General features: G+C 38.0%; 1 protein-coding gene across 1 annotated transcript in view; it reads right to left on the bottom strand.

The window, feature by feature from the left end:
* Positions 1-32: 32 nt before the first annotated feature.
* Positions 33-13,283, bottom strand: part of LOC104463704 (mucin-5AC-like) — a gene marked incomplete at its 3' end in the record, with an annotated part of 34,673 nt that continues 21,422 nt past the window's right edge. The window contains exons 13-30 of the mRNA XM_010076133.1: positions 12,550-12,687; positions 12,306-12,470; positions 11,466-11,560; positions 10,336-10,462; positions 9,521-9,776; positions 8,869-8,918; positions 8,177-8,277; positions 7,897-8,048; positions 7,239-7,377; positions 7,024-7,137; positions 6,512-6,691; positions 5,787-6,026; positions 5,045-5,201; positions 4,343-4,471; positions 3,859-4,000; positions 2,652-2,695; positions 2,352-2,552; positions 33-1,369 (exon numbers count right to left, since the gene is read on the bottom strand). Coding sequence (XP_010074435.1) covers positions 33-1,369; positions 2,352-2,552; positions 2,652-2,695; positions 3,859-4,000; positions 4,343-4,471; positions 5,045-5,201; positions 5,787-6,026; positions 6,512-6,691; positions 7,024-7,137; positions 7,239-7,377; positions 7,897-8,048; positions 8,177-8,277; positions 8,869-8,918; positions 9,521-9,776; positions 10,336-10,462; positions 11,466-11,560; positions 12,306-12,470; positions 12,550-12,687 — 3,767 coding nt within the window. The remainder of the gene's footprint in view (positions 1,370-2,351; positions 2,553-2,651; positions 2,696-3,858; positions 4,001-4,342; positions 4,472-5,044; positions 5,202-5,786; positions 6,027-6,511; positions 6,692-7,023; positions 7,138-7,238; positions 7,378-7,896; positions 8,049-8,176; positions 8,278-8,868; positions 8,919-9,520; positions 9,777-10,335; positions 10,463-11,465; positions 11,561-12,305; positions 12,471-12,549; positions 12,688-13,283) is intronic.

Raw genomic sequence — 13,283 nt, 5'->3', positions numbered from 1 at the left:
TGACACTCGATTTCCTTTGGATGTTGGCACACTTCCTTGCCGGCGGCACGGATGTGCTGGTAGGTTTCAAAGTCTCCCTGGCTGGGCCCCGAGGAGGGGAAGTCGATGTCGAACCATTCGCTCCAGGAGCACACTTCGCTTACACAGCTGCTAGTTGCGAGTGTGTTGGTGAAGGTGACATTTGGGATGATCGTGAAAGTTGTCGACGTGGGCCTGGTGGTGCTGGTGGAGGTATGTGACGTCGTTTCTGAGGAGGTGGGCAGAGTGGTGGAGGAGTAGGGCGTGGGTGTTGAGGCTGTCATTGTTGTTTCTGTTTGTATACCTGTTGTTGGTTCCGATGTAATTCTGGTATGAATATATTCTGTTTCTGGTGGAACTGTTGATGTTGTAGTTGTCCTATGTTTCGTTTGGAAATATGGTGTTATTTCTACTCCTGTGGATGATGTAATAAGGGTTGTTGTAGAAATTGTGGTTGTTTTTGTTTCTTGTGTAATTTCTTGGGTCTCTGTAGTTGCATGGCATGGTACTGTTACATTGTTACAGCATTTAAATCGTAGTTTATAGTTATAGCAGATGGGTGGTAGTTGGTCTTTATTGTAGCATTTCAACCCTTCTTCTGTATTACATGTGATGTGTTGCTCCAGAAGGGGATATGGTGTATTAGGGAACCTTACTGCTCTGCATTCAACAGCCTTTCTGTGTTCACACACTTTGTATCCCTTTTTTTCAATGTTCTGAATTGTATCAAAATCTCCATCATCGTATCCAGACCCTGGATAATAGGCATCATACCACCTTGACCAGTAACATTCTTCTTTAATGCAAAGAGGAGTTGTTGAAGGAGACATTGTCACAGGTGTTATCATTTTGGTTGTGCTTGTGGTTGTTTGTTTAGTAGCTGTAGGTGTGAATGTTGTACTTTCATAAGTGGTAGTAACTGGTGATGTCGTGGTTGAAAATGATGTAGTTTCTTCAGCTGAACTTGATAATTCTGCAGTCTTAGTTGCAGTTGTGATTGGTGTTGATGTGCTAAAATGTGTTGTGGAAGAGCACGGTACAAAACCACAGCATAAGATTCTGATTTCATAGTTGTTGCACACTGTTGAAATTTGATCTTTGTTGTAACAGATTAGCCCAACTGTTTTACTGCATTCTACTTTTTGGCCAAGGTCTTTCAGTGGTATATTCGGGAATTTCTTTGCTCTGCATTGAACAGCCCGTGGAGCTTTACAGACTTCATAACCTTTAGCTCTCAAATCATCAAAGGTTTCAAAATCTCCACCGTCATAGCCAGGAGTTTGCCGACTCCCATCATACCATTCTGACCACTCACAGACTTCACGAACACATACTGATGTAGTTGGTGACCCTGTGAAAGAGAAAAAGAAGAGATTACAAAACTTGGAATCAGTTCCTGTAGATATTATCTTTTTAATTATATTAAGTGGGCTAAAAAATTTTCTAAGGTCATTTACTTGCATTGTGACTGTATTGCATCAGTTTAATGTACTTATAATTTAATATCAAGTAGAACAGAAAATCCATCACCCAGCAATTTAATGTACTGACATGCTTGGAACTGTCACTTCCCAAGAGAACGACAATTATCTTCTGTAAAGTGCTGAAGTAAGTCTTGGGCATAATTTTAACACATTCAGGGGAAAAAAAAATCTCACATTTTTTACATGTGATTCAGTGTAATTGCTTGGTTTGTATCTTCCTTCAGTGTCTTTTAGTCTCTCTGGAATGTCAAAGCCCGGAACTTGTAGTTCTAAATTTTGCACTGAATACTTATTTAAACAACATGTGCCCATAGTAGTTAGAGATTAGCAACCTGAAGAATGCTGAACAGGAGTTCTAGAAAACAAAATTTCAGTATCTCGATGCCAATATCTGAGCAATCCACTTAGTACTGTAATTATAAGTGTCATGACCCCTACCAGGAATTTTACAGAATGTAATCATTCTGTCATTTAATAGGAAAAATAATGAATTATTAATTCAGTCAATATTATTCCAGATATAGAAATAGTTACAGTTACAGATAATAAATCTGGTACTGTTTTTTTGTTGCCCACTGTGAAGATATGCAAAACAGTAGTATCACACGAGTGTGCTGTGGTTTCTGTTCTGGTGTTTCAGAAGTGGTTTTATTTTCTATGTTTATTTCCTTGTATTAGTTTGGTTACCAAATAGTGACTGTAAGCAAATGCTAATAACAAACGAGACTTACTGTGCTTTATTTTGAAGTTCTATTAATTCATTTCTGTTGTGAGTGTGGGCGTGGTTTTGTAGCTACATTTTGCTCGCTAATGAAGAGAATACGCTCTTATGGGCTATAAAGATTGTACCTGTAGAAGTAGTGGCAGGTGGCGTAGTGCTGAAGTGAAATGTTGTTGTGGGTAATGTTGAGACTGGACATTCGTAGACAGCCCTCTGAAGCGTTCCATTGGGACCACAGGTTGCAACAATACACCCTCCTGTGCCGTCTGTCGTATTGTAGATCACATCACTGGGGCTGTATTTCTGTCCGTCATAAATGCAGACGCATGCTGTAGATCAAAGGAAAGTGTTACTCCTTGCTATCCGAAACACAGAGCAGAGTACCTCAAATCCATCCTATTCAGATAAAAACAACTTTGTCAACATACCATCTTCATCGTATTTGCATCTTTTGCCATGATCTGTGCATTCACTGGAAAAGAGATAAAAAAAAAAGATATGATGAATGTGAAATTTTTTTGTTTCAATTTTTTCTCTCAATCCTTTGATATTCATTGTGTGTTTAAATGTAGAAAGACCTTATCTTCTCTGAGTTAGATATTCGGTTCTGCTGTGCAAATTCAGGTTAGGTAGGATTACTCAGTTTTCTGGCAAGTAAGGCAACTATTCTATGCCAGCACATTAAGCATGCAGTAGCCGTATTGGTGCTTTTGGAGGCTGGGCAAAGATGTGGGGAGAGGTGATTGATTCAGAATGTTCTTATTTCCCTGGTAGGTACACCTGATTTTTGAAAGCGAAAGTGCACTAAGTGTATCATTTGAGAAAGGATCACTGTATCACAGATGTTAAGATTGTTTACACAGAGAATTTCCATCAGACTTCCAAAAGATGCAAGAATGCGTTCTATTTTTAAAGGGAATTTATCTAGAATCTGTTAAGTAATGAATCTTGATATATTTATTTACAGTGACTAAGGGCATCTGCACTGAATAAACTTAAGTAAATATAGATACGTATTTAACAGGCTAGGTTTAGTGCTGTTAATGGACTTTGTGCTAAGGTTTTTTCCATTCTGGATGTGCTGCATACAGTATTCAAGTATAGCTACTTTAAAGGTATCTTAGGACAGGTGTTCACTGCTTCTGCTAACTTTGTGCTATTTGATAGAAGTCTTAGCAGCACTGGTTCCACCATGTCATTGGTTCTGACAGAATGAGTGAGGATACTCACCGACATTTGCAAATACACAAGTACCAGTGCAATAACGGAAACAAGCTCAAAACAGTGCCAATCAGTTGCATACTAACGTCTACATATTTTCACATAATGATTTTATGGACATCTTAAAAATTCTCAGACTATTGCCATAACTATTGTTATTTTGTTTTTACTTAATTTAGTAATGATAATGATATAAAATTTAAAAGTACTTTAATAAAAGTACAGAATAAGTTGCAAATTAGTCTCTCTATGGTAAAATGCTTCATCATTTAGTTCCTGGTACAGAAAAAAATTAGATATTATTCAGCAGCCTATGACTTGCCCAGTTCCTGTTGACAAACAAAAAACTTAATGCATGATGAATTATGTTCTGTAACTTTAGACTCAGTATTTAAAAATCTTTACTCATCCTACCATGATTGACAATTCTGCTGTGAAGGCATCTGCATTCCTGGTTTGTAATTTTTTCCATTTTCATAGCAACCACAATTAGAAACACAAGTCATGGTTTCTTCATCAAAATAGGGCTTATTCTTCGGACAGTGTGGATAGCAGCCTGTAATAAAAATGAGAGTTATGTTGACACGAGGCTTTTCACAAGTAGAAGCAACTCTATGCTCTTCTTATATCTGCTTTCCCCAAATTATCCTATGTAATAACTGGAATTTTAGACTCTGTTACTGCTATTCCTTTATTGTACATTAAGCTTTGGAGCATAGTGTCTTCACCTTCACTCCAAACAAGTTCATGATCCATTAGGGAGAAAGATGCTAATTAGAAAATATCTTCTTATAATTTCTAATATAAACATGTCATATACTGAATAATATAAATTTTGTTAATCATATTGCATTTTAGTTTTTTATAAGTAGAATGAGGTATGCATAATTATGTTTACCTTCCAAACCTCTCAACTCATGAAGGCAGTTCCCGCTCGGATTATTGCAGGTCTTCATACAAGGGGCTCCACATGGTTTGTAGTGCCACTCACATTCCCCTTGTGGATTGTAGTAATCACAGAAGAGAGCTAGAGGAAGGAGAAAAGACAGAAAAAGACCTTTGATCTTTTTGCTCTACAGTCTTTCAGTTTTGCTGGGTAAAAATCCCATGTGATATCACATAGGTGGTGAACAGTATATTGTCTTATTTCTAATTTAATACAATTGCTACACTTGTACCATCTTTTGGCACCAATAAAGTTCTAAAGCATAGAACAGAATCACACAGTAAGCATGAAAAATCAATTAACTGAATCACTGATTTTAGCTAGTATACACTAATATTTATTTACGCTGAGCCTGATGTAGACAGGTGGGAGTGTGATAGAATATTGTAGTTTGCCAGTTGTGTATCATGGTTGACAAGTAAATCAGACACTGATGACACCACTGGTAAAGTTATTAATGGTTTCATTTTAAGAAGACAGACTGGCTTGCAGTGATTTACCCAACTTGCTTTGTGGTTTCTTTGCTGGTTTTAGAATACAGCAGTGCCTCTTACAAGTACAAATTTATCCTTATTTCTTTCTTTTTTCTACTTGTTTTTCTTTTTTTCTTCTCTGTTTCCCTCTGGACCCCTTAAAAAATAGGGTGAGACTCACGGCAAATGGATGGGGTTCTCCATGAAATGCAGATGTCCAGCTCATTGCATGCTTGAGCATAGGCAGCTACTGCTGTACAGAAACATTCACAGTCTCCTCCAGTGTCGCAGGCACAAGCATCATCCACGCATGCTTGATAATATTCATTTGGTTCAACCTGTTAGAGAAAACATTTGAGTTTTCATGCACTTGTCCCCTTGAAAAGGCATTCACTGTCCTAAAAAACTGAATAAGAGATCTGAAACTGACAACTCTGTATGTGTGAGAAAGATAAGAGAGAAAGAAACCATGAGAATACTTGGAAAAATCAAGAGGGAAATGTAGTATAAACCTATGACTAATAAGTTGTAATGCTAAGACCAGTTTGATGTTGAAGATACATTTGCAGAAAAGATATTGTTACATTACTACAAACTAGCACACAGACATATGTATCAGGTGGCTGATATTAGTAAAAAATGATGTCATTAGAAAACAAACATGTCCTGAGATTTATTTGTGATTGTCCCTTCTATTTAAAAAAAAAACCCAAACCAACTATCAATTTATTTAGTGTACTAGTTCAAAGCACAAACCAAGAAAAAGAAAGTAAAAATACTTTCAATGTCATCTCCCTGGAACTTGGTCTGACTTCACTTTGCCAAGGATGACAAAGTGTAATTTAGTGTATTTTTCAGCAACCCAGAAAAAAGTAATGTAATCTCTTGCTCAAGAGAATTAAAGACTTAACTTTTCATCATACCTGGGAGTGACACTTTGCAAACACTTCACTGGTAATAATGCTGCATTGCTTCTGTGCCCAGGCTTTCCTGTACGGGTTCGCAGTGCATGGGTCCTCGGTACGATTGGCGTTTGGGCAGTTAGAAGACACTTTCCAGCTATTGGCAAACTCCAGCACATTTCCTACCACAGACTGACTGCGAGTAGTGAAGTCATTATTTCCATTGCCATCATAATTTCCGCAAAGTCCACAGACATGTCCCTGCACGGGGATAAACACAAAATGGTGAAGATCTGTAGGGTACAGTTTCTCATTTGTCTGCAAGTTAACAGACCACAGGATGAATCTTATTTAAGATTATCTGAGCCTCTTCAGTAACAGTCTGGGACATTTTCTTACGAAGAGATGTATCTAGCTTGTTATCAGGAAGGATAAGGATAGGAAGCAGAGAAGACTCATGGTTCTTGTTCTTAGGATTGAGCTGGTTAGTTTTATCTAACCCTGAACATACCTCTTCAGTGAGGGCTTTTCATGTAGAAAGTTACTGAGGCAGTTGCTGTATGCCATTGCTGAATGATGTAATTTAAGGAAAATACGTAGTACACAATCTAAGTCAACATTACCAGGATAATATGCAATCACTGCTCTTTCAATCTTCCGGTTACATCCTAATTTTTTTTCTTTGAGAGATAACATGAATATGTTTCAGAAATAGTTTTCTCCAGGTTTTGGATTTTAAAACATACCTGAAAGCTGGGACTAAGTTTGATGAATATACTGGTTTTCTTGTCCCACATGAGTATCATGCCAACAGTTGTGTCAACCACCAGGTAGATGCCCATGGAACGGATTTGGAATGGCATTTTTCCTCCAGGTGCCCTCTGGATGACATCAGATTGTCCATCACTTAGTACCAGCTCATAGTTCTAGGACAGGAAAAGAAAAAGTTAGAGGCCAATTAAAAAGGTCGCCTATTTGGTACAGTTTTATATATTGCCAGTAACTGTTATTGGAATAATAACTCTATTATCATAAAAATTATTCTGTTCAACAACCTCATGTTTAGCAATTTATCTTCAGAATTCCCTCTTTCGCTTTCCCGAGCAGAGACCAGAATTGTTGGCAGTGAGCAAAGAAGTGTTAGTAACATTTTCACTGTCTTGGAGGACACTTCCACAACACAGTCTATCTGGGACAGCTTGTTACATCCTTCTGGCACATTAGGCCTGAAGTACAAATTATTAAAGAAAATACTTACCCCCATGAAAACTTTAATAGACTTAGAGCAGGTGGTTCCTGTAGTACCACATGGAATGTTCTCAGTGATGACTCTGAAAGTTCCCTGATTCATATGTTGTTGACCACAGTAGTTCTGAAACAGAGGAATGATATCCAGTGTTAACTATGGTACTTGGTCATATGTAACATGTAAGATACTTTGATAGTGCAGAAATCTGGGAAGGAGCCTGTTACCTGGACCAGAACATATTCACAGTCTCCTTCAAAATCAAAGCGTTTGCCATCAAACGTGGTGTAATGCCCATCTCCATAAACAGAACAGGTTTCCAGGCAAGGTTCCTCAGAGCAATGCCATTTTCTGTTTCTACATGTGCTACATAAGACAAAAAGTACTCCAAATGTGAAAATCATAGAAACAGACAATACAGCCTGTGTGTACATCCCTGCATGTACATCAATCTGATTTTAAAATGTGTTAAGACTAATGAAAAAATAAGGTTTTTTTTTACTCTCAGAAATGCAGCATAGGTCAAAAGCCTTTGGGATTTACCCAAAGACTGTGTTACTTCATGATGTCGTTAATAATTTGAATTCGAAAATACTTTAAATCCTTCACATTTCCGTATCTTGTTGAATGTATTGAAATGTAAGGATTGCCTGCAAGGAAAAAAGCTTTCTTGAATGAATATGACAACATCCAAACCATATTGTTCTTCTGACCACTTGCAATTTCTGTGCTGTGTGCCATTATAAAAAACAGACAGAGCTTGCTTTTTAGGTACTAAGTGGATCATCTCATGTAGGATGCTAGAGTGAAATGCTGGAATTCACCTAGAGCTTAAACTATTCCCTTTCAGATGCTTGAAAATAGCATTTTTCAATATGCTCTTACCAGTTGTTACAGCCAACTCTGATCGATTCTCCTGGACTGTAGAAATTCTCATTGTGAACACATGGACAGTCTTCTGGAGCTATACAGCGACCTTTGGCATCCAACACTTGGTTATGAGGACATACGCAGCCAGAGACACAGTGGGTTCTGTACTGTAAGGACCACATAGAAAACATGACTTGAAACATTTCCCTGATGGGAAAGTCCAGCTGCAGCTGGTAGTTGTAAAACAAATCTAGTTTAATATGCTTTCAAGGGGGTATAAAGAGCCTATACTTACACATTCCATATCTAGAGTCTGACAGCTCTTCTGGCATCCCGCCCCTACCACATCTGCAGTGACGTTGCCACAGTCAATATAGACCATGGGAGGTACGCAGACTGAAAGAGAGAAAAGCCATGAGAAATGTGAGATCGACCATCTATTTACAAAAAAAAAAAAAAAAAGACTTATTGTGAGATACGTGTACCTTAATATAATGTATTGGACCACAAAGAGAAAGTGAATATTGTTTTGAAGTCGTGCTCATCTGTTTTTTGTGCTTATGCTTGGAATACTCATAGAAATTAATGTTTAGTTAGCTTCATTAAATACTTCCTTTCAGGAAAAAAAAAACCAACAACAAACAAACAAGAAAACAAAGATCCTGTTTTGCTTTGTATCTTTCAGGCTTTTAGTACTTTTATTTTATTTAAAAAGTGTGGCCAGTTTTCTCCTCACGTTCAGTGAGGTGACTCAATATTCTTTTCCCCTGGGTAACCCAGGGGCTTATAACTTGTTTCAACCATCTAAAAGGTAAGACAGTGGGTTTTTTTATGTTTTGGGAATATCCTTTACACTACAAAGTCATCAGTTAATTTTCTTGTTTAATTTCAGACTTGTACAATTTGCATCATTATGACAAAAAGAGAGAACTGAAAAGGGCAAAGATGGAAAGGGAGAATTAAAGAAAGTCTTAAGTGATACGTTACCTGGTTCAGGTTTCTCTCCAATGCAGCTCAGCTTTCCATAGGTGCAAGTGCTACAAAAAAAAAGAGGATGGATATATTTTTGTTTTTCCTTGTTAAGTTTCAGCTTGTGTCCTAACAAATTTGAAATAATGAAAATCACTGTGTGATAAAACAGAAAATGTATCCTTTGTCAGAATAGTTTGTACTATTCAAAAATATTTTCCTATTAGAGCAGACCAAAACAGATACTCTATACAAAAACAGATTTGCTCTGTCCATTTGCCTGATTAAAAATTCTCCTTCAGAATAGTTCTGATTCCATTCATAATGGGAATAATCTGTAATGGGATTATCAGCATCTTTTACCATGGAACAAGTCCTTTAAAGTCATGGATAAGAACAATATGTGTGGTGGGGAGTGAGTGAGTGTCTGGGTTGGAGTCTGGCTGTTAGCCAAGTCTAACCCACCGCAGTATGGTTTGTTGAATTCCTGCGGTAGTCTAAGTATGATCTTCCAGACATGGATAGCCCTAACCATTTTTAAGGATCTGTGATTTTTTGTATTGAAATTATTAGGGAGAGAAAATGCATTTGATTAGAATAGATTGCATAAAGTATATATGGCTTCATGACTGCCTATATCTGATCTCATTCTTTTGTTTACAAATCTTACCAGACAACACCATTGTCATGGATAACTTCTCCAGAAGACAGAGGCATTCCTTTGTAGTAACAAGGACAGCTAGAAGCAGGCACACATTTGCCACTCTCATCCATGTAGGTTCCATTTACACAGGTGCAGCCATCAACTGGAACAAACTTGATGCTGCATGTGACATCAGGCTCACTCAGAGACCGGCACGTGGGTTGACAGGAATCGACATCGTAAGTGTACTTCAGGGATTTCGGACATGAGGTGGTGTATTTTGCTTGAGAGTAAAAAGGTGAGTTACATTTGTAGTTTATCTGAGAATCAATGTAGGTATAAATGCAGTATTTGAGGTAAAATATATATGATAAACATAGCAATGTATGTACATGTTCTTCACTCATGTCCTCAATAGGGTAATTTTTTTTTTTTTTTGTACTGCTAGAGCAGAATTTTCCCCTAGAAATGTGTCGTGAATACAAATGTTTTGTCCAGGTTAAAAAAAGAAAAAAGTTCAGTTATATTAACACATAGAGTGTTTTTTCTTCATTGCTATTTTCATATTTTTTATCAAAGTAAATGGAGAAACACCCTACTTATTTTATTCCTGTTGCAAGGGTATTGAGGTCTGTGTTGCTTCTGCTGGTTCTGAGCAAGTAATCTAATAAAGCCTCTTTTTTTATATTTCCCCCTGCTTTTCCTTCCCTTCCTCCTCAAATTCTTGAAAGTCAATGCTACACTCAAAACACAATTTAACACAATTGACTGAATCCCTGAGAGTTGCTGTGCGGGGCCTTCGGGATGATAATTTTCAAGAGACAAAGTAATGTAGAACTTACTACAGGCTGTGCTCCTCCATCCGGTGAGGAGAACTCCTTTAGCAGCACAGGCCCTGACGTAGCTGGAAAGCGCTGCACACATGTAGTCCTCACTCTTCTCATAGTTGCACGTGTCAAACATGCAGTTCTAGGGACAGAGGATGACATATGATTGTCAGATTGTCATGTCAAAGCCACAGCGCTCTACACTTTTTAGAATGTCACATTTGTTGGAACTAATTGAGAGTAATCTATATGCCTAAGTAAACACACACGTTTTTCATTTGAAGATTTCATTGAGCACTTTCAAAAAAGATTTTTTGCAAGGAGAGAGAGTAATTAGAAGTCCACAATTTTAAGCTATTTTTTGTTTTCTTCTTTTTTAGTTTTTCCAGGTGTTGGTAGGTTTCCTAGCTACTTCCAGTTTGTAGCCACTATGCCATATATACTTAGAACAAACAGAGGGTATTTGATGCCACCCAACTTTTAGGGCTTAGGCTTAGGAGCTTGGGCTCTCTGCATCAGAAGAACAAAGAAAACAAGAAACCATTTAATGTGTTGCTATGCCAGGCAAGGTCACTATAATGTTACTATTCCAGAAGATGTTTGTTGAACATAATCTTAAAGATTTGTAAAGTCCCCAGGCAGTCTGTTCCAGAACTTCATCACCTTTAATTCCTGGAACATTTTTGTTCACATCTTATCTAAATCTCTTTGCTGTTTCTTAGATACATTTCTTGCCTTGACCTTGGATAGGTGTAAAAGCCTTCTGAGAGCAGTTCAGAGCAACGAAGCAAAGTGCTAGTTGAGATTCTGGCTAAAGCTTTCCTTATGTCTCAGGAGGGCACGCTTTTGTCCTTTGACCTGATAAGGAGTCCAGGGAGTCCAAGCTCCTAGCTTAGGCAATTAGGTTAGTACCTAAAAATACGGGCAGCAGAAATATGCCTGTAAGTTTATCCTCCTGGGAATGGACAGAAAGACACCTTTACAAAGCAGTAATTATTGTGATGTGGAGATAAAAATGAACCTTTGGCTTGAAAAGAACTATCATGAATGCATCTCCTCCCAATGGGCAAATTATTGTCTTAGGTGTTAGCGTCAGAAATCTGAGTCTTTTTCTTTCAAATGGGAAAAAGTTAAGAACCAAGTACCTTGTGGTAAACTTCCGGATTCACTGTTGAGTGACATTCAGCAAAAGGTCCCATGGGATCAGAGAGCAGTCCACACCAGTGCTGAGCATACTGGTCTGTGAATTGAAAACATGATAAGAATTTCTATTGCACTTCATTGTCTAAACTCTCATCTCCATGTAACTGCACTTCCTGCAGGGAAATTGCAGAAGCTTAACTTTAAAATAGAATTCAGCTCTGCATTTGCTGACACACAATCAGTCTTTCACTTTCTCTATACAGAAATATGAACTCTTCATAAACTGAATGCTCTTAATTCATGTGAGTTGTCATGGAATAAACCAAGACATTCTTAGCTGAATTTTGAGAAAGAAGGTTCACATTGTGAATTAAAAATACTTCGGTTCATTGCAGAAAACAGAAGAGTGTCTTGCGAATGCTCAAATATTACATATTCCATCGGCTGAAGTGGAGCCTGAGAGTTATGAAGATCTGAATTGTAAGTCTGGTTATCAGTTTAACAGTGGAAGGACCACACTGAGTCCATCCTTCAGTGGGACTATGCACAGCTCTTCTCCTCTACGACAATCAGTCCTTTCCAGGAATGGATCCCTGATACGCTGTGTGGTTCTAGTTTCCCTTAAGTAAATTGGCAAAACCACCTGCTTTCTTTATCCAGAGAAATATTTTTGAAGATCCAAAATATCCTACTTATTACTTACTAATTGAAGACTTCTAGTGTCAACTGTGTGTGCAGAATGGTCTACTGTTATTTTGGCTAAAATGCTTGGTGGTTGATCAGCTTATTCCTTCTTTCCAGCTCAGAAGAGAATGCAAAAGGTTACTATATGCTGAGCGTACCGTTTTGTATGCTGGCAGTACAGGGGTCCTCAAAGGTATTTTTGGCATCAGAACAATCAGCCCGAGTTTTCCAAGTATTGCCAAAGGCAGCTGAAGTACCCTCTATTACACCACTGGTGGTTTTGAAATCATCTGTCTGCACGTCGTTAAAGTTTCCACAGAGACCTAGAAGGAAGAAGACGGGCTGTGAAAGTCTCCTGCAGAATGAAGTGTACTGGTGACGGCAGCTGTTAAGATAACTTACCACAAGTCTGCCCTTTAAGTGATGGGTTTAAGTCTATAAAAAGTTGCATGAGAGGCACGAGCTGAACCTGTAGCTGAAGACCAAAGGTTGTTTGCAGCACGATGAAGAAAGATGATGGTCTGAAGATGGTGACATTTGCTACGGACGTAAGAACATAAGCGTTATAATTTCATATGAGCAGTTGAAATAACTTCATTATATAGAGGGTTTCTACAACTGTGTTTGATATGATCCTAATTTCTGAAGAACGGAGGGAAGAATGATCTGTGTAGGATTTCAAATGCAGCACCAAAACAGGCTGTCTTTACTCTAAACAACAAATGTAGAAAAAACCTCCACTTTCTGTCAGGTGTTTTAAAAAAAGTGGAAGAACACACACTTCTGTTACTATTTAAGACCACCTTTTCTTGATGAAAATTATAGAGCTTGATTTAGTGGTAGACTCCAACCTGGACCTATTCTGTCCTTTCCTGGTTTGCCTTCTGTTCAGGTGCAGTAGTATCTGAGAACTGGCATGAGAGCATCTCTCCAGTGATGAATGTGCACCAAGCAAAGGGACAGAGGGAACATGGGTAACTAAACAATTTGAGATACTGAAGTCCTGTTGCATATCAGCAGTTTTCTTTCCTCTCTTATGGAAATGTTTGGATCTGGAAGTGTGCAATGCTACTATCTGCTTGAATCTCCATTTAATTAGATATTGCTACAATTAGGCCATAATTTTGCTAGAATTA

This window comes from Pterocles gutturalis, unplaced genomic scaffold (genome assembly GCF_000699245.1).
Source record: "Pterocles gutturalis isolate BGI_N339 unplaced genomic scaffold, ASM69924v1 scaffold13518, whole genome shotgun sequence".
Lineage (NCBI taxonomy): Eukaryota > Metazoa > Chordata > Aves > Pterocliformes > Pteroclidae > Pterocles > Pterocles gutturalis.
This window is presented reverse-complemented; position numbering and strand designations above follow the sequence as displayed.